This window comes from Teleopsis dalmanni, chromosome 1 (assembly GCF_002237135.1).
Source record: "Teleopsis dalmanni isolate 2A chromosome 1, ASM223713v2, whole genome shotgun sequence".
Classification (NCBI taxonomy): domain Eukaryota; kingdom Metazoa; phylum Arthropoda; class Insecta; order Diptera; family Diopsidae; genus Teleopsis; species Teleopsis dalmanni.
Genome location: NC_051846.1, coordinates 35708353 through 35727486, shown reverse-complemented (window position 1 = coordinate 35727486; position 19134 = coordinate 35708353). Strand labels below are relative to the sequence as shown.

General features: G+C 28.2%; 3 protein-coding genes and 2 non-coding genes across 5 annotated transcripts in view; 3 read left to right on the top strand and 2 right to left on the bottom strand.

The window, feature by feature from the left end:
• Nucleotides 1-3106, bottom strand: part of LOC119674589 (putative phospholipase B-like lamina ancestor) — a 39048-nt gene extending 35942 nt beyond the window's left edge. The window contains exon 1 of the mRNA XM_038085736.1: nucleotides 2906-3106. The gene's annotated coding sequence lies outside the window, so the exon portion shown is untranslated. The remainder of the gene's footprint in view (nucleotides 1-2905) is intronic.
• Nucleotides 3107-8353: 5247 nt separating this feature from the next.
• Nucleotides 8354-8426, top strand: Trnav-uac. The gene has a single exon. It is a non-coding gene; the product is annotated as a tRNA-Val (tRNA).
• A 1027-nt stretch (nucleotides 8427-9453) lies between these two features.
• Trnav-uac lies at nucleotides 9454-9526 on the bottom strand. The gene has a single exon. It is a non-coding gene; the product is annotated as a tRNA-Val (tRNA).
• A 1564-nt stretch (nucleotides 9527-11090) lies between these two features.
• LOC119671048 (kinesin-like protein KIF3A) lies at nucleotides 11091-13467 on the top strand. Its single transcript, XM_038081541.1, has one exon. It carries the CDS (start codon nucleotides 11150-11152, stop codon nucleotides 13166-13168), a length of 2019 nt encoding a protein of 672 aa, XP_037937469.1. The 5' UTR covers nucleotides 11091-11149; the 3' UTR covers nucleotides 13169-13467.
• Nucleotides 13468-17495: 4028 nt separating this feature from the next.
• Nucleotides 17496-19134, top strand: LOC119673181 (tRNA (guanine(37)-N1)-methyltransferase-like). The gene has a single exon (XM_038084417.1). It carries the CDS (start codon nucleotides 17577-17579, stop codon nucleotides 19047-19049), a length of 1473 nt encoding a protein of 490 aa, XP_037940345.1. The 5' UTR covers nucleotides 17496-17576; the 3' UTR covers nucleotides 19050-19134.

Below are 19134 nucleotides of genomic sequence, written 5' to 3'. Positions count from 1 at the left end.
ATTTGGAAGGTAAACTCAAACAATTGTATCTTTAATGCAGGTTCCTTAAATTATAGGATTAGAATTAGTTTAACATAAGAAGTTGTTGAATTAGAATTTAATGAAATACAAAATTCTCTATAAATTAAAAACAACAATTTAAATTTATTACCTTATTTCCTCATTTATAATTGTATTTAGACACGTTTTTGAATGATATTATATATACAATATACAATAGTATATTATTCTTGAATTATTCGAAACTATACGGATGTCTTAACTACCTACATATAATTAGATTTGTCTCAAAATGCAATTTTGTAGGTCGCAATTATTATTCAGTAACAACAAAAGTTTTATCAATTAAAATTAATTAAAATCATGAAAACATATATATACCGATAATTAATAAATCTCATGTCAATGTATAAAATTTAAATTATATAAAAAGATGTACCGCCGCCATTGAAATTATACCATATGTGTTTCTGACTGAGTGAAGCAAAAAGTATTTAGCTTTGTTCATTGATTTGGGATGGTTAGTTGCTTTTGAGTAATTAGTTGATTATTGAGAAATATTTTATTGAGATTATTGTTTCATATTAACAGCATAAATAACTAAAACTTCAAAAAAACAAATTCGTTGATATAACAATTATAATACGACAGTTAGAAATGCCATATAGAATGTTAATATTGTAAATTAACTACTAAAAAACTACTAGAAAATAATATACTAACTCTATCGTATTGTAAACTTAGATATACTAAAGGTGTTTCAAAAATAATATAATAAAATAAAATGAAATAATATAAATAACACCATAAATGCCACCTTATAGTAATAAAATAAAGATAAAAACCAATATAACAAAGTGCAAGCTAGCTGCACTATAAAACGAAAAAAGAATCATATTCTTTCACCGAAAATTATATAGTAGAGCTTAATATAAACATGTTTAGTATCAAAAAAAATTCTATATGGCGATAAAGAATATACTTTTGGCATTTCTAACACTCAAAACAATAAAGAAATCTAGCATAACTAAGTAATATTTACGTTTAATATGGTGAAAATGTCTTTATTACTCATATCACAAAATCATAGAGTCGAACTTGTTTACTGAAATGCCATACATTAATATAAACGAGAATTTGGCCTTAAAAACCAATTAATTTTAGAAATGCACTGAACGCAACTTATTGCTAAGTATCTGAAGCAGATTGGTAAAATGCGGAAGCTGCTCATATCTCAAATTAACAATAAAAAGGATATATTGAAATATATAATATATTATGTTATATTCTTAAAACTTTATATTTAATACAACTATTCTACAATAATTTAATACCAATTAGTATTAGGTGACTTCTATGTAGATAGGTAGGTAGATCTGGCGTAACGAAACTACGCGTAGACTTAGTAGGTTTAAACTACTTGTATTATTTGACTAACTGTAGTCGTAGAAGCATTAAAATCAAATTTTAGATATTGTTCATTATTCCAACAGGGACGAATTACTATTTGTCCTCAAAACTGCTACCTCAAAACTGATAGCTCTAATAAACCTTATTCGAATTTTCTTAAGAGCTGTAAAAAACTAAGAAGATATTTATATACAACAGAGGTGAATTTCCAAATATGTTAATTTAAGATACATATATGAGAATTAATATGATGTTATCTTTCACTATTTCATCATGTTTAATGTTATAAAGTTTTTGATTGGTAAATCTAAGATATTTTTTTTAACCGAAATTCACTTTCAGTACAATTTTCACACTCAAGATCAATGTATAACACTCGAGATTAATTTATAACACTCTAGATATTTTGTCAGAGTAGCAAAATTACCCTGCAATTAACAGCTGGTTTATATGATTTGACGGATAAAGTGTTATTTAATTCGATATATGTATTTATGAAGTATATAAATATCTACTAATACAACTACAAACATTTTTGATTACTTTAAAAATGTTCAATTAGACAACAAATTTTGACAGATAAAGTGTTAATCTAGAATGAATCCAGATTTACCAATCGAAAACGTCATTATATATATTATATGTTTATAAGTTGTAACTATATTGTGTATCATCTCAATAATTGGTAATAATAGTATTGTATACATTGTCTTAATTTTAATGTCAATTTATATAATTAGTTTATAACTCTCTCACATGATTTTTAATTAGATGTCAAATTTTAAATACCAAGATCAAATAAATATGAGAATTTTATAATATATTATTTACTTTTAAAATCCATTTCTATATATTAACTTACAAAGGAAAACTATTTAATCAATTTAATTTGTAATTTGAAAAATGTTTCATTAAATGAACGTGTATTATTTTCAAAAAATTACATGATTTATTGTAAAAGTAAAACTCATTAAACCTAATCAGAGATGGTGATGAAATAATCTCGCTTATGTAAAAAATATTAATCTTTTATTGAGTTATAAAATTTCGTAACATATTGTAAGGTTTTAGTTGAAAATATTTCATTATATTTTGAAATCCGCACGAACTAAAAGATCAACTGCTAAAAATATATATAATGAACTTAATACAATTTAACTTAACAGAATCTGTAAATTAACATTACTTTAACAGTAGCTGTATTTACATAAATACAGGTATACTAAAGTGATTACAGTATTAACTTTTTTTTGTGTATAAAATAATAAGCTAACTACATGCAAATATCAGGAAATCTATTCAAATCATATACTATTATATTTTCACAGAGATAAATAATTATCTTATAAAAACATTGTTAAGAAAACTGAATGCATGACAAAACCATTTAGCAAAATATTGTGTAAAAAAATAAATATAAATACATTATCTGTTATGAGAGCAGTCAACAATTAATTAAATAATATTTGTTGGAAAATGTTAATAAATTACTCACCAGAAAACAAAAATCCCGTGATTGATCGATCAGTGGAACGAACGTAACCAATTCTCGATCGCTACTTAAGTGAAATTGTAAATTTGAACTTAAATAGAAACTTAAATTTTAATTGAACACAATTACATGAAATTTTTTTTGAGATTTAATTACATTTACATTAATTAAATTTGAATACAATTATTATTTTAATTACATATTTTTAACACGAAGCCGAAAAGAATTGTTCGTGTTAAAAACCCACAAACGGCTACATTGGAAAACACAAATATTTTGAATAAAATGAACGTTTTTGGTGTTCCAAATGTCACTGACACTTTTTCTTTTAATTTTTTGTTTATTGTCTGTTTTTATTTAATTTTTATTTTTTTTAATAAAAAATTTCTCTCACTTTCGTCAATTTTATTGCACTTTTACTGCTTAGAAGAGAGTTAAGAAAATTATTTAAAATATATTTTATATTAGTTTGCAATAAGTATATATAGCTTCAATACTTTTATTGCTTAATTTTAAAATTTTATTTTTTACTAGAATAAATAAAAATTTTTTTAACAATTTTTTTAAAATTTTTTATACGAAATTTTATTTTAAACACGAAATGTTAACAGCAGACACGTTGTTACGATCACCGACGACAAATCTGAACTGTTTTTTGTCTCATTTGCTTTGTGAATTTGTTGTCATGAGTAGTTTTACTTTTCTACATTTTTTTTCTTTTTCAGCTCCATTAACTTATTTTAAGCTCAATAAAATGCCAGTGGGTTGGAGCCTCATTCGTACGTACACACAGAGAGTAACTTTAAATTAAGATACTCTTACAGATATTTAGACAAAGTTCTTAAATAACTTCAGCAATATTTAAAAATTTAAAGAATTAATTAAAATTTATATGATATTGAAATTTATTTAATTTTCAAAAAAAATTTTCAACATTTAAAATTCCTCTTCACTCTATATTTATTATTATATGTTACAATATTAAAATTGAACAGTATTTTTTCATATAAATTATAAGAAATGTCAAATTACAAAGTAATTATTTATTCCTTTATTTAAAGTACAATAGCCCTTTTTGTTACATTTTTGTTATTTCTTTAAAAAATACCTAGAAGTGTTTCTAAAATATTTTTAAAAATAAAATGCTTATATGCTTATATATATTTATTACTTACTTAATTAGTTGGACATTAGAGACGTGAGGTGTCCTTGGCCCTGTAGAGTAGCCTCCGCGAGGCAGCCCGATTAGTTGCTTACTGTCGCCAGTTTGTAGTACTGAGCGCCCACAAATCGTTGGTCACCTGGTCCTTCCACCGAAAATGAACACGTCGTCTACTCTGCGATTTCCACCTGCGGGTGGCATATAGTAACTTTATTGGAAAAGAGTATGAGTGGCTCCTATATGTAGACTTACAAAATATAAATTAGCGATGATATTGTGAAATAAAATTATTTATAAATTTTTCTAAAATTACTTCTACCATAACAAATTTATCGAACTACCAATTATATTATATAGTCAAATCGAAAAAGCAGTTAAGGTTTAAACTGTATTAATGATATACAACACATATTGCATATATTGCATTAATGATATACAACATCTATTGTAATACTAATAAATAGTCAGTTAAATAGTGTTATTAAAATAAATAGCACTTATATGTGAACTAGTGGTAATATTGTAATAAAGTTAACTGGTAAACTTCCTTAAATTCGGAAATCAACACACATACATATATTGTGAAATTTAAATGGAGTAATGGAGTACTCCATTAGTACTGCAACTCATTAAATAAAAATCTCAGGATTTTGTTAAAAATTGTAAGTTATAATAAGAACATTTCTGGAAACAGTCAGATTGCTCAACACCACCAAATTTCAAGAATATTTGAAATAATTTTAAAATCTGGAAAAATAATTGTGATATTCAGTATAAAGAGTAGACCATATCTGGCAATTGCGATCTATTAAATATTCACAGATCATATAATTATATCAATATGCTCATCTCAATAAATGTAAATAATTTCACACTGATATATACATATAACTCTAAAAACAATAGCTAGTTAATTTTAAAAAAAAGAACTGAAATGGAATCCAAAGGTCTACGTATCAAATTACTGCCTCAAATAATATATATAGCCCATAGCTTGCCGGTATTTCGAATTTTCTGTAAACAAGACTTAAAACCATTCATTGTTATCAGTAAATTTTAAGCTCCAAATTCAAAAATGAAACAGCTGATCGCAGTTTGTTTACACACTCGTGCCTTCTCAATTATAATCATCTGATCCATTTAGTATGTATGTATATATGATATACACAATATCTGATCGTATATATTTTATTCGGCAAATGGAATTTGACTCCGACTCTAGAGTCAAGTAAAAAAATTCTCATATTTCAATATTCACTGTAATTGATACACTTGACAAACAAGTTATAAATACACTTGATAGCACGAAAATTGAGTGAGTCTATAAGAGTTGCAATAGTTTCTAGAAAATGTATGCGAGAAATACGAAAATTTCGCATCTATCGCCTAAATAAATTAGTTAACAAATATGCGATTGCATACATTGTGACTTGAGCCATATATTTTTGAGGGGCACGACCAATAACTCTAGTAATTGCAATTCAATTTTTCGTATCTCTAAAAATTAATCATTTGAATAATTTTAAATTTAATTGTGTGAAATATATCCGGAATGTAGTATTAAGAGGCATCCAGTAAGGAATATTGTTTATATAGTAGGTTTTAGATCAATAATAGGCATATTGTTAGCATAAAATGTTTTCAAGAACTCTAGATGAATTTTTAACACCAATTATATAATAAATATAAACTCATTTTACCATCAGGATGAGCGTTTAACCTAAATGACAAGGAAATCTAAACTAAATTACTAAACATATTCTTACACTCATCTAGAAGATCTAAGATCAAAATTAACAGATTTTTACCATTGCACAATTTATTGTGTAAAGGAAATATTTTCACTAAAGAAAACAAACTATATAGTATATTTTGAATTCAAGTTATTTGGTTTATGATTTCGTTATTTAAATACTTATCACATGTTTCATGTATCATTGAAATATATTAAAAATGCAAGATAAATAGATAAATCCAAATATATTCAAGTGGTAGACTCCATACTTTTATGCTCTGACAATATGATATTATATTTGATAAGGACATCGTAACTGCTCTTGAAAAACTTTTTAAAGAAACTCGTTTTTCGGAATTGACAGCTATATTACTTTAATAAAAAAGACAACGTTTACACTCTTTGATATATATACTATATACATAAAACATAAAATAACTATACTTGTGATATCTGACTGATATTTGAGAAAGAGAAACTTCATAGTGAGATATGAATTTTCACACTAATGAGTGGAATACCTTTAAGTACTCAAATTGATATTTATTAAGGATGTAATCTTTTATTTCTATTTAATTTTTTATGAAATTATTTATAAACTACAATACATCGAAATTGTTTAAATATTCTGTAGCGCATTTTCGCATTTTAAAGGCTTTAAGTTTTTATTAACATGCCTATAGAGTGTACACCATTAAGATATGTCACCTAGCATTTAAGTATTTTGGATTTAAGCGGAAATAATAAGTTTCAGCAAGCTAGAACTCGCATTGAGCATATATAATAAGTAGTAAAACTAATATATATACATACGTGAGAAAACATAAGAGAATTGAAAGCAAGCATGCAAATGCAAAAACTATGTACAAATCTGAAAAAACAATTTTGCACCAGAACAATGTTGTCTTGTATATTATAAAAATTTGTTTCATTTAAGTGAGTAATGAGAAATTTGTTTGCAAAATTTTATATAAAACTATAAAACTATTTGTGTGAAGGATATATACAAAATGCCTTTAAAAAAAGAGCATTTTCAATATCTGCTTGAATTACTTTAGCCAATGACATATAGACATGTTAAGAATTATTGCTATTACTTGAAATTATGCTGTAATTTACAGTACTTAGTGTCCTATGAAATAGTATACATGAGTATTTATGTGTTCCAAAGAGATATATACTACAAACTAAATACATTGAGTTTCACTTGCTTACAGTGGTTTACGTTATTATAGAACTACTTGTAGGTTTCCTTAAGTGTAATTAAAGTTTTTTTCTGGATTATGTTATGATCGAGATTTCATATATTAAATCTATGTCTTCTATATGCTAATGTATAAGTATATAACTGCGGTTAGAGTTGTCAATAGATTGCAATTTTTTTACCTCTTAAGTATTCAGAGTAATTTTTACTATATAAATTGTTTCAATTTTATTTCTCTTTTTATTTAATTAAATCTTTTATAAAAATACCTAAAATTATACTTAGACTGTTGCGTACAACTTAAAATTTTACTATTCATATTCTCTATCATATCTCACTTCTTTAATTAGAGCAGGGCTCTCCAGACAAGAGATGCGATCTCGGGCCAATACAAATCACTGTACAGATGGAAGGCCCATAAAAACAAATTCATACATTCATAGTTGTTTTCAACAGAAATAAAAATACGATTATAATGTTTAATTTAATTTTACTAATTAAATTATTTAAATTAATTTATGTGATACACCATAAAAATAAAATAATGAGGTTTTACCAGTACAGCAAAAGATATTTTGCGTAATTGTGGTAGATTCAAAACTTGTAGCGGGCCGTGCTTTGGACAGTCCTGAATTATCACATTATTTTAGATTTATATTTAACATATATAACATATTGGTCATTAATAATACCATGATGACAATTTTTATTTAGATTTAATATTTACATTAGAATTGAAATTATAAATACAAATGTAGATATAAACAGACTATTTTTTTCTTAATTGTTTTGTTGAAAAAAACTAAAACTACCCTGAAGTGAATGTTGAAATTTCAGCAAAGGTATTCTGAATCTCATTTAGTTCAGAAAAAGAAATTGCAAATAATATACACTTAATACTTAGACATTCAAGTTTTTTTTAACTCAAAACAAGATCTATTTACAGACTAGATAGTGAGTTAGGGATAAAATTTTAATAATAATATAATCTATAAAGCGAAATCACATCAAAATACTCATAGTATCCCAAAAACTTTGAAGACTTGTTCCTTAGTTGTTGAATAAATTCAAAAGAATTTTTTTTATTACTACCAGTATGAGAAGAAAGATGTGATCCAGTGAGATATCTGCATGCTAGGAAACCGGATATTCGTCAATATATACAACCTATAACGAAAAACACAATTTATTAATAATTTGATGTGAACTATTATTGTAAAGATAAAAACCTTGACCGTGATTGCTTTTTTTTAGCCAACTCCACCAATTAGTTTTCAGTCAACTAAAACGTATTAGACACGCTTAAAGTACTTGCATTCAATTTTAAAATTAGTCAACAGTATATTTATCGGTTCCATAGTGTAGCGGTTATCACGTCTGCTTTACACGCAGAAGGTCTCCAGTTCGATCCTGGATGGAACCAAGTGGACTTTTTTGCATAATATTTTTTTTATAAATATGTAACGTAAATAATGAATGAAATTGTATTTAAATAATATATAAATCGTCGTTATTAGCTTAAATGAAAAAAAAATTAACAATTTTTTTAATTTCCTTTCCATCTACAAGATAAACATAAACAAACACACTTTTTGGCTAAACACAAGTATATAAAATTATATATCGCATCCTAACGGAGCATAGAGCAGCCACAAATTCCTTCTAGCTTTGTCGATCTTGTGCTATTCTTTCTATTTCCTGGCCAGAGCCTCTGCCACGACATTCCGCTCTTACCGGTCATATACAGATTATAAGTCGACCGCCCCATTTTAGCAAACTTTGTAGGTTCCATTCTAGTGCCATTTTCGCTAAAGCACTAGATTCTTAGCACTTTTGCATTAAAAATTTACGGATTTAGCAATCTGCAAATGCTGGGTGATAGTGCGATTCTAGAGTTTTATTGTGCTACCTTCATGGATTCAGAGTATTTTAGCAAATCACATTTTCGCGATAAATTGTAGTACAGAATCTACTTTACCAAGTCCTCAGTTTTTCTTCAGAGCACATAAAAAATTTATAGATAGTTTAAACAAATTTAATATTTGTAAAAAAATATTAATAATAAATAAATATAATGTAATAAATAAATATGTAATTAAAACCTTTTGTCAAAACTATTGTAATTTTTATTTAAATATTATGAATATACCAAACATTTGAAAATATGGAAATATTTTAGGTAAATAAGTAGTTGAACTTGGCTTTAGGGAAAGCCAAGTTCAACAGTTTTTATAAATAAAATAACTTAATAATATAACTGAACTGTATATTTATTATTAATTATAATAGTTTAATTTATTTACAATTATTCCTTTACTTTCTGAAAAGCATTAATCTCCTGAAATATATTATTACCAACCACACACATGTAATAAAAATAATTCTTTAAGATGATGTGTTTTCTAATAAATTTAATAAAAAAAATATACTTATACGAAAAAAAGTCCAACTGGTTCCATCCAGGATCGAACTGGAGACCTTCTGCGTGTAAAGCAGACGTGATAACCGCTACACTATGGAACCACATAATGTTCGGGTGTCAAAATATTTATTTGAAATGTAGCATAAAAATAAATTGAATTATGTATTGTATTTTCTAAACACAAAACAAGTTATATATTAATTAACGTTTTAAGTTAATTTATAATTACATTATTTAATAAAACAAAACTTTTAGAGAAAAGGTCTGCAAAATTTCAAAGACTTCATCATAGAAATTTCTGTGCTAAAAAAATATTTTGTTGAAAACACAAACCGCACGAGACAAAACTATAAAACTCATACTGTGGGTTTCTATAGTTTTATCTCGCTTTGATTGTGTTCTTAGCACTCGATTGATATAGTTGTATTTCAGCAAACAATAATGTGAGCAACTAACACGCAAAACAATAAAAATGTTATCAACTATACATTAAATTGGTTCAATGTGAAATGTATGTCCAAAATAAAAATGTTTCACAATTAATCAAAACTGTTTTAATAAATAAACAGTAGCCAAATATGATACGTTTTTAATTTATTTTATTTCCGATTCATACGGACTCAGTAAAGTAAATTCAGATCATTGTTTGCTGAAACGCAGCTATACGTCATATCATTTAGATCGTCATATACATAACTCGAAAAATTTATTTGTTTTCCTTAATTTATGAACTTCAATATCAGAAAGTATACACATATATACTGAGTTGGCTTCACTTTCTATTATCATTCAAGCAAATCGATCCAACCTTTGAATTATCACCCTTAATAATACTTAATGTCCTTACTATGCTAATGTTAGGGAATCAGGATAAATCATCTTATAGCACTTTTATTTTATTTATTGAATAATGCAAAAAATTTATTAAAGTTTTTTTATATATAACGACTTTAACTATATCAAATTTTTCATATTATAGATTTTTAAAATATGTTTTAATATGCCAGAAATCCTTACCGTTTACCATACAAATGAGCTCACTATCAATAAATCAGCTCATTTATTAGCATTTAGTCGGTTTGCTCATTATAGTCACTAATCAGGATGATTTCTCATACAAAAATCTTTCAAATAAGTGAACTCATTATCAATAAAACAGCTCATTTAAGGGAAAAATGTCGAATACATCCCTTAACAATATATGTTTTATACGTAAAATGTAAACAAACAGCTGTAAACAAGAAGAAGAAGACAGTATTTAATAAAATCTTTGTTTTTATTAATTGAATGTGTAATTGATATATAAAATGTATAAAAATAATATAATATATCAATTATATATATACTTTTTTTTTGTGATACATTATTAAGTGAAGTTCATAAAAGTTCTATCAGCTGCATAAATGAGCTCATTATATTGTGAGCGTTCACTTATCAATATAAATTAGCAACAAAAATTAAATAAATGAGACAGTGGAAATGTACTATAGCTAAATTATTTTATTCAGCTAACTCAAGCGTACAACTATAATTCCATAATTTGAAATTTTCTTACATTTTTCTGATATGGCAGTGCCGTGCTTGTGAGTCAGCTGTGGTGACAAAAATCAATAAACAAATGTTAGCAGCAAGGAATTGCATAAAAAATATCTTAGCAACGTCAACATTTAAAAATAAATTAATATATTAAATTAAAAAAGTAATAGAAAAGTGTTTAATTAAAAATGCCACAAGACCAACATCAACAAATTGATGGAGTTGAAGGTGAAATTGAGAATGTACGTGTTGTGGTACGTGCGCGTCCAATGGACAACTATGAGATCAGCAACGGTTCAGTAAATGCAATAAAAGTGGATAAAATCAATCGAGCAATCACTGTAGTAAAGCAGAATGCAACAATAAATGAACCACCAAAAACGTATTACTTTGACAATGTCTTTGATGCGGATTCCAACCAATTGGACCTGTACGTAGATACGGCAAGACCAATTGTAGAGAAAGTACTTGAAGGATATAATGGCACCATACTTGCATACGGCCAAACAGGCACTGGTAAGACTTACACTATGTCTGGTAATCCCGATTCGCCTCAGACCAAAGGCATAATACCCAATGCATTTGCGCACATATTCGGTCATATAGCAAAAGCTAGAGAGAATCAAAAGTTTTTGGTCCGTGTCAGCTATATGGAAATTTATAATGAAGAGGTGCGTGATTTACTAGGCAAAGATGTTAGCAAAAGTCTTGAAGTAAAGGAACGTCCCGATATTGGTGTTTTTGTAAAGGATTTAAGTGGCTATGTGGTGCATAATGCGGATGATTTAGAGAATATAATGCGTTTGGGTAACAAAAATCGTGCTGTAGGCGCTACCCAAATGAATGAAGAATCCTCACGTTCGCATGCAATATTTTCAATTACCGTAGAAAGCAGTGAACTGGGTGAGGAAGGCATACAACACGTTCGTATGGGAAAATTACAGTTAGTAGATTTGGCCGGTTCTGAGAGGCAGAGTAAAACTCAGGCAACTGGGCAACGTTTGAAAGAAGCTACAAAAATTAATTTGTCACTTTCTGTGCTCGGAAATGTTATAAGCGCTTTGGTAGATGGCAAGAGCACACACATTCCTTATAGGAATTCCAAACTTACACGTTTATTACAAGATTCTTTAGGTGGTAATTCTAAAACTGTTATGTGTGCAACAATTGGTCCAGCAGACAGCAATTACTCCGAAACCATTTCCACTTTACGCTATGCAAGCCGTGCTAAAAACATACAGAATCGTATGCATATTAATGAAGAACCCAAAGATGCCTTATTGCGTCACTTCCAGGAAGAAATCGAACGTCTACGTAAACAGCTTGAAGAAAGCACTTTTGATGATCAGTCACTGGAAGAGGATGATGACGATGATGATGAAGAAGAAGAAGCAATTGAAATTGAAGTAGAAGAGAATCGTGTTGTTGAAAATGGTAAGAAGCTTAAGAAGAAACGTGAAAAGAGTGATGCTGAAAAGGAAGCGCTGGAGAAGCGCGTACGTGAACATGAAAAAGAAATCGAACATGCAAAATCCGAAAAATCTGATTTACTTAACAAACTCATGTCATTGGAAGGTAAAATACTTGTCGGCGGTGAAAATTTACTCGAAAAAGCACATACGCAAGAACAACTTTTAGAGCAATCCCTAGCCGAATTGGAAGAGCGTGAAAAAGCTGAGCAAACTTTGCGTGCAACATTACAACAAAAAGAAACCGAACGTATTGATATTGAAGAACGTTACTCATCTCTGCAGGATGCTAGTACTGGTATTACGAAGAAAATACACAGGGTCATGCAAATGCTCATGGGTGTCAAGTCTGAATTAGCCGATCAACAACAAGAACATCAACGCGAAAAGGAAGGTGTCTATGAAAATATACGTAGCTTATCTCGTGAACTAGCACTATGTGAACTCGTTTTAAATTCCTACATACCAAAGGAATACCAGTCAATGATAAATCAATACACACACTGGAACGAAGACATTGGCGAGTGGCAGTTGAAATGTGTTGCCTATACTGGCAACAATATGCGGAAGCATATCGCAGACTCCAAGAACAATAATAAAGAACCCGACTTTGTTGACCTATCTCATGTCTATCTCAGCTATAATACAGACAGTGTTACTAACCCAGTTCGCGCAAAGTCAGCACGTCCACGCACATCGGGCGTACCTCGTCCGACGACCGCTACTAGGCGTTATTGAGCATTGCAGATAATTTTTGATTTCGTTATTTTAAGTAATCAACTTTTTCGAAAGCAAATATGGATGATTTTAATCTTATTTTTAAGTTATTATATATGCTAATTTTTAAAAGAATGCTATTTCCGCCTTAACCAAAGTGATTTGAATTAATTTTTTTATTGTTATTATTGTTGTTAATTTTGAATATAATTTTAAGAAATACTCAAATTATTTATTTAACTATCACAAATGTTAAAGCCATAATTATGACCGTTCCATAATGCATTTACGGATAATTTATTAATATTAATGTTATTAAATTTAAGTTAATTTTTCTGATTTGTATTTACTTGACAAAGTGCAATATTAATTTTAATTAGTTATTTATGTTTTAAATCAAATATCTATATTGACAAAATATTTATATAAATCTCTTACATATTTTATAAGAATAAAAGCACAATATGTACTTTACATTTTTACTGCAAATAAATATATGACAAATATTTTTAAAGAAATTTGGAATTAATTATTTTGAAATTATTATTTCAAATTAAGAATTGTGGGAGGCTTAAAATACTTCTATATAATTTAATGAAGCCTCTTGTTAGTCTCTAATTAGTTATACTCTGCTCTATGCTTTATATAGGAACAACAAATTTTAGTAATGTCACAACAATAAAAATGGCTAGAAAATTAGTAACATTAATTCACTATAAATCTGTTTAATAAATATATCTATAATCCCCACATAAGTTAATTATTTCAAATAATGCATTGATTATATAAACCTATAAATCACTAAATATAAGTACAATTATATATGTATTTGTATTGTTATAAGCAAATAGAAGATAATCTATAAAGTAGAGACATAAATAGAAGTGAGTACTATTAAATTGGATGTAGGGAATGAATGGTCTTAAAACTGGAAAAGACGCTAATGTGAAATGAAGACTTTTAAACACTAGTTGAACCTGGATTCCACTAAAGTTGATTTTGTTGTGTCAATATATTTATGGTCAAAAAAAAAAAATCAAGAAAACTGATGAAGAAAGTGGGTACAACTGACTATGGGACTATTTGGATGTCACTATGCTTAGTTTACAGGGAGGAATTGTAACCTGTTAAGCATTTTCCTGCGAAACTGTGGAAAAGTACATTATCTTGTTAAGAAGATTTATCGATAATGATTCTTATTACTTCCGTTAAAGTAGGTTTCAATACATTCTTAATGGAGTTAAAGAATCGAAGGATCTAATGTAGAAATAGGATTATATTACCTCTAGTACTATTTAGCTGACCATCTTTGTTGTAAAGGAACGATGAATTGCTTGAACAGTAGATAATTATGGTTTTTGATCGAAACAATATGGACTCCGCATAAAAAAATGAACATTTGACTTGGGATGAAAATCGGTTAAAGTGCTGATTGTCTAATTCTGACAAATATTATTCTAATGCAACCATAGTGCAGTCGCACAGAACGTAATAGGTCATCGCATAAGTTTATATATGTTTAGGAAGGTTTCCTCATCAATATTCCAAGTATTACCGGTTATACTTTTACCATAGTATTGCAACTCATCAACTTTCTAATTACACAATAGCATGTTTGGAGGAAGTTGACATAATATCAATAACAAAATCAAGGAGCTTTGGTTTGGTGATGATGGCGATCTTAAATTCTTCGATTATGATAAAAAAAACATAGAAATATTTTAATACCTGTAGTAAAGAGCTTGGCAGAAAATGTTGTATATGATAAATAAAAATTTCTATAATCTCTCTCTCTAAGAGTCAGATCATCTTGGGGTGGTATATATTAATTTTATCGTACAATTGGCATATGTTATGACTGTGACTACTTCAAAAAAAATGGCGATCTTGAATTCTTCGATTATGATGGAAAAATTCATAGAAATCTTTTCAAAACCTGTAGTAAAGAGTTTGGCAGAAAATGTTGTATATGATAAATAAAAATGTCTATAATCTCTCTCTCTAAGAATCAGATCATCTTGGAGTGGTATATATTAATTTTATCGTACAATTGGCATATGTTATGACTAGGACTACTCCAAAGATACCTTGACTTTTGTAAAACCAACGGATTATATTATACCTACTATGACGTTATAAAATCACTATTTTATAGAGTTTTAGTGTTTGAATCATGGAAATAGTATGGGATTATATATTTTATTTTATTTTTTTATATTATATATATCTGTTTTAGAAGTAATATATTTTCATTAATTTCTTTTTTATATTATTTGTTTTAAAACAATTTAATTAGTCAATTTTTTGTATTTTTTCTTAGAAGCAAAGGGAAATTCATAGAGCCATATAAGTTAAATAGAAAAAGAGAGTTAAGAAAAGTCTCGCGAGTAATACCATACATTATATTTATAGCTTTCGATATGAACGAAAATATTCGAGTTTCACTAGAAAATGAAACTCGATACAAAACTTTATTGTGGTATAAACTAAAAAACTTAAAATCTTTTCTAATATACAGTATATTGTAGTCAAGTCTGCATTTTTATGGACAATATGGTTTTGAAGATCAATAAATAAACATTTTTAGTAAAAATTATTCGCTTTGTCATGATTGTTTAAACTTTTTATTCTATTTATATGATTAGCAAATAGCAGGGATGTTTACCGGTTTTAAAGCGGAGCTTTTTTGTGGTGTTAAACCAAACCATTGAGACTAATTTTTGGTTTAAACTATTAAAACCTGCGATATTTTGAACCAAGCTAAGGATTAAAATAACTGAATTAACGTTTTTAATCCAAACTAAAGGTTCAGATTATTGAACAAAAGTTTTTGAACAAAACAGATAGTTAAACATTTAGAACCACTGAACCACTGAGACTTGATTGATTTATGTGATTCACAACTATTGTAAATAATATCAGAAAGGATAAAGAACTTATTATGTAGTGATTATATCACTCCAAACTATTATCTTAGGAACTATCCAAATTTTTATTTAATTAGTTTATAGTAGGTATATAATTTTTTGAACTGTAAATGCCAGGTTTAGAACTCATGTCTGTCAAATTAAAAACGATGATTAATCATATTATGCCACAACTAGCCAAGGCTGCATAAACTTTTAATAAGTTCCAAGTTTTTCGTCACTTTATTTGTAAGTGACACTAACCAACACACTTCCCATGCATTCCATGCGAGTTTATAAACTATAGCTTCATTTGGAAACACATTTCATTTTTATTTATATTAATTTGTGTTTATTTTAATTTGATTTGCAATAAAACTTTCATACATGCCTCATCGTCTTAGTGAATGTAAATTATTTACTTTTATGACTAGGTAATAAAATGGGTCTCATAACTCTGATGTCGTCGACGTCCAGAATTGTTTTAGCTTCGCCACTGTGTTTACCATCCCTCAAAGAGATTTTACAAACTGATCCCAGCGGGTTATAACAACAAATAAAAAGTTTAACACATTCTGCTTTTGGACAAAAACAATTATCCAGCTTGATTTACTACTACTAATGTAGCCAATCTATCAATAACATGGACTATTTTTTTTTATTTTATTATAATTAATTACATTATATAAAATCTTATAACTAAGATAGAAAAACCGAGCACTAGCTACCAGGGTATTCGGGTCGAAAATGGACTAAAATGTTTACTTTTAATATAAATTATGTTTGATTTAAAAATAAGTTACAGCCAATATGATTTATTAATTAAAAATATTTAATTACAATATCAATATAATACCCAGAGAATAAAAATACCCAGAGTCTGAAAAAAATATTCAGTTAAAGACAAATCAGAAACGCATTTTTCATTACTAAAATTTAGTACAAATATATATTTTTGTAGAACTCAAATCATGATAACATACGTCGGCTTAGCAGTTCAAAATAATAATGCAGTTGTGCTGAGGTGGCAGTGGTGTATTTCTGTTACACCGCCCATGTTAATTCACCACTCTGTCAGTATGATTCTTTTAACTGTATGCGTCAGACTCTATAGAAAAATGGTTAATAATTTTTTAGAATAAATTTATTTACTCAATTCATTTTATATAAAGAATATTTCTTTATATTTTTCTTATATTTAATAGATTTTATTGTTGCTCTATAACTTCATTTTATTTTATTTAATGTTTTTAACAACCCTGTGCACTTCTCTTTTGCGCTGTTTGGCATTTGTTGCGTTGTTCATTACATCTCAGTTCATTCTGTTTCGCGTACGTACAGTGTAGGTAGAAAAGGTAAAATAAGTTCTGTATTCATATTATTTTCTTTGATAAAAATTAAATTTATTGAATAAAATATTTCTAAAATAAATGTGTATTATTTTTAAAATTACTTTGTATTATAAGTGCTGTAAGAATTTTGTATAAAACTAGCAATTATAAACGGCTTAGTAAATCTTATTGATGGTAGGGCTGCTAAGTATTTTCCGAAGAAACCACACAAATATAAAAATTTTCAAGCAGCTCCGTCAGCGACATTATTTCAAAAATATGGACTCTGAACTGCTTAAGCCACCACACCATGTGTATGGCATGCAAACGCTAGAACGTGAAGCGTTTCGAAAGGAAGTACAGATACCACGATTGCGTGTTCCGGAAGAGCAGCTACATAAGGTGCTACCATTAGTAAAGAATGTGTTATTAAAAATGGAGCAATTACGTCCGGTGCAGAATTTGCTTAATGAATCTAAAGATAATAACAATTTGTTTAAAGAAATTTTATTGCATCCATTACCAGTGAAATCATGGGATTCCCTGCCAATTGAACAGCTTGAAGAAAATCAAATCACTTCCAGTGATTTCTATTTCAAAGAATTAGAATTGAACTACAAAAATTGGCGTGCTGATGAAATATTAAAGTGTGTCCTACCAACTAATGAAGACGGCCTAACCTCGTACTCACGCATTGGTCATATTGTGCATATAAATCTTCGTGAGCATTTATTGCCATATAAAAAGTTAATAGGTGAAGTTTTATGTGACAAAGTACCCAATTGTCGCACAGTTGTGAACAAAGCAGCGACCATTGATAATACATACCGAAATTTTGCCTTCGAGTTAATTTCTGGCGTTCCAGAATATCAAGTGGAAACCAAAGAGAATGGTATTACTTTCGAATTTGACTTTTCCAATGTTTACTGGAATCCAAGATTATGTACTGAGCATGAACGTATAGTCCAACTATTAAAATCTGGTGATGTGCTATATGATGTCTTTGCTGGTGTGGGTCCTTTTAGTGTGCCAGCAGCAAAAAAGCGTTGCATTGTATTGGCTAATGATCTCAATCCAGAAAGTTATCGTTGGTTGCAAAATAATATGAAAAGAAATAAATGCACGAATCAAGCAAAATTGTATAATAAAGATGGGCGTGACTTTATCTTAGAAGATATTAAAGCAGATTTGCTTAAACGATGGTTAGAAGTGGATTCGAATTCTCCGTCAGATACTGCTATACATATCACAATGAATCTACCCGCTATGGCTGTAGAGTTTCTAGATGCTTTTAGAGGTTTATTCGCTGCGGAAGCAACAGATTTGAACTTTACAAATAAAACTTATAATTATCCTACTGTTCATGTATATACTTTCACTAAAGGTGAAGATACAAAAAGTTTAGTAAAACCACTAGTTGAGCAACATTTAGGTTTAAGCCTTGACAATAACTCATTGGATATACATTTTGTACGCAATGTAGCTCCTAATAAAGATATGTATCGTGCCTCATTTCGTTTAACGCCAGAGATGCTTACAAAGTCTTTAACAGAGTTGGACACTGAATCCAATAATGCACTTCTTAATAGTCGTAAACGTGCTGCTTCGGATGGCACAACAGAGCTAAACACTTCCCTACAAACTGCTAAAGTAAAATGCAGTTAGCAAATAATGTTAAATTATTTAAAACTTTAAACTAAATAAATATAAATAATTTATTTTATATTAAAACCAAAGAGTATTTTAATTA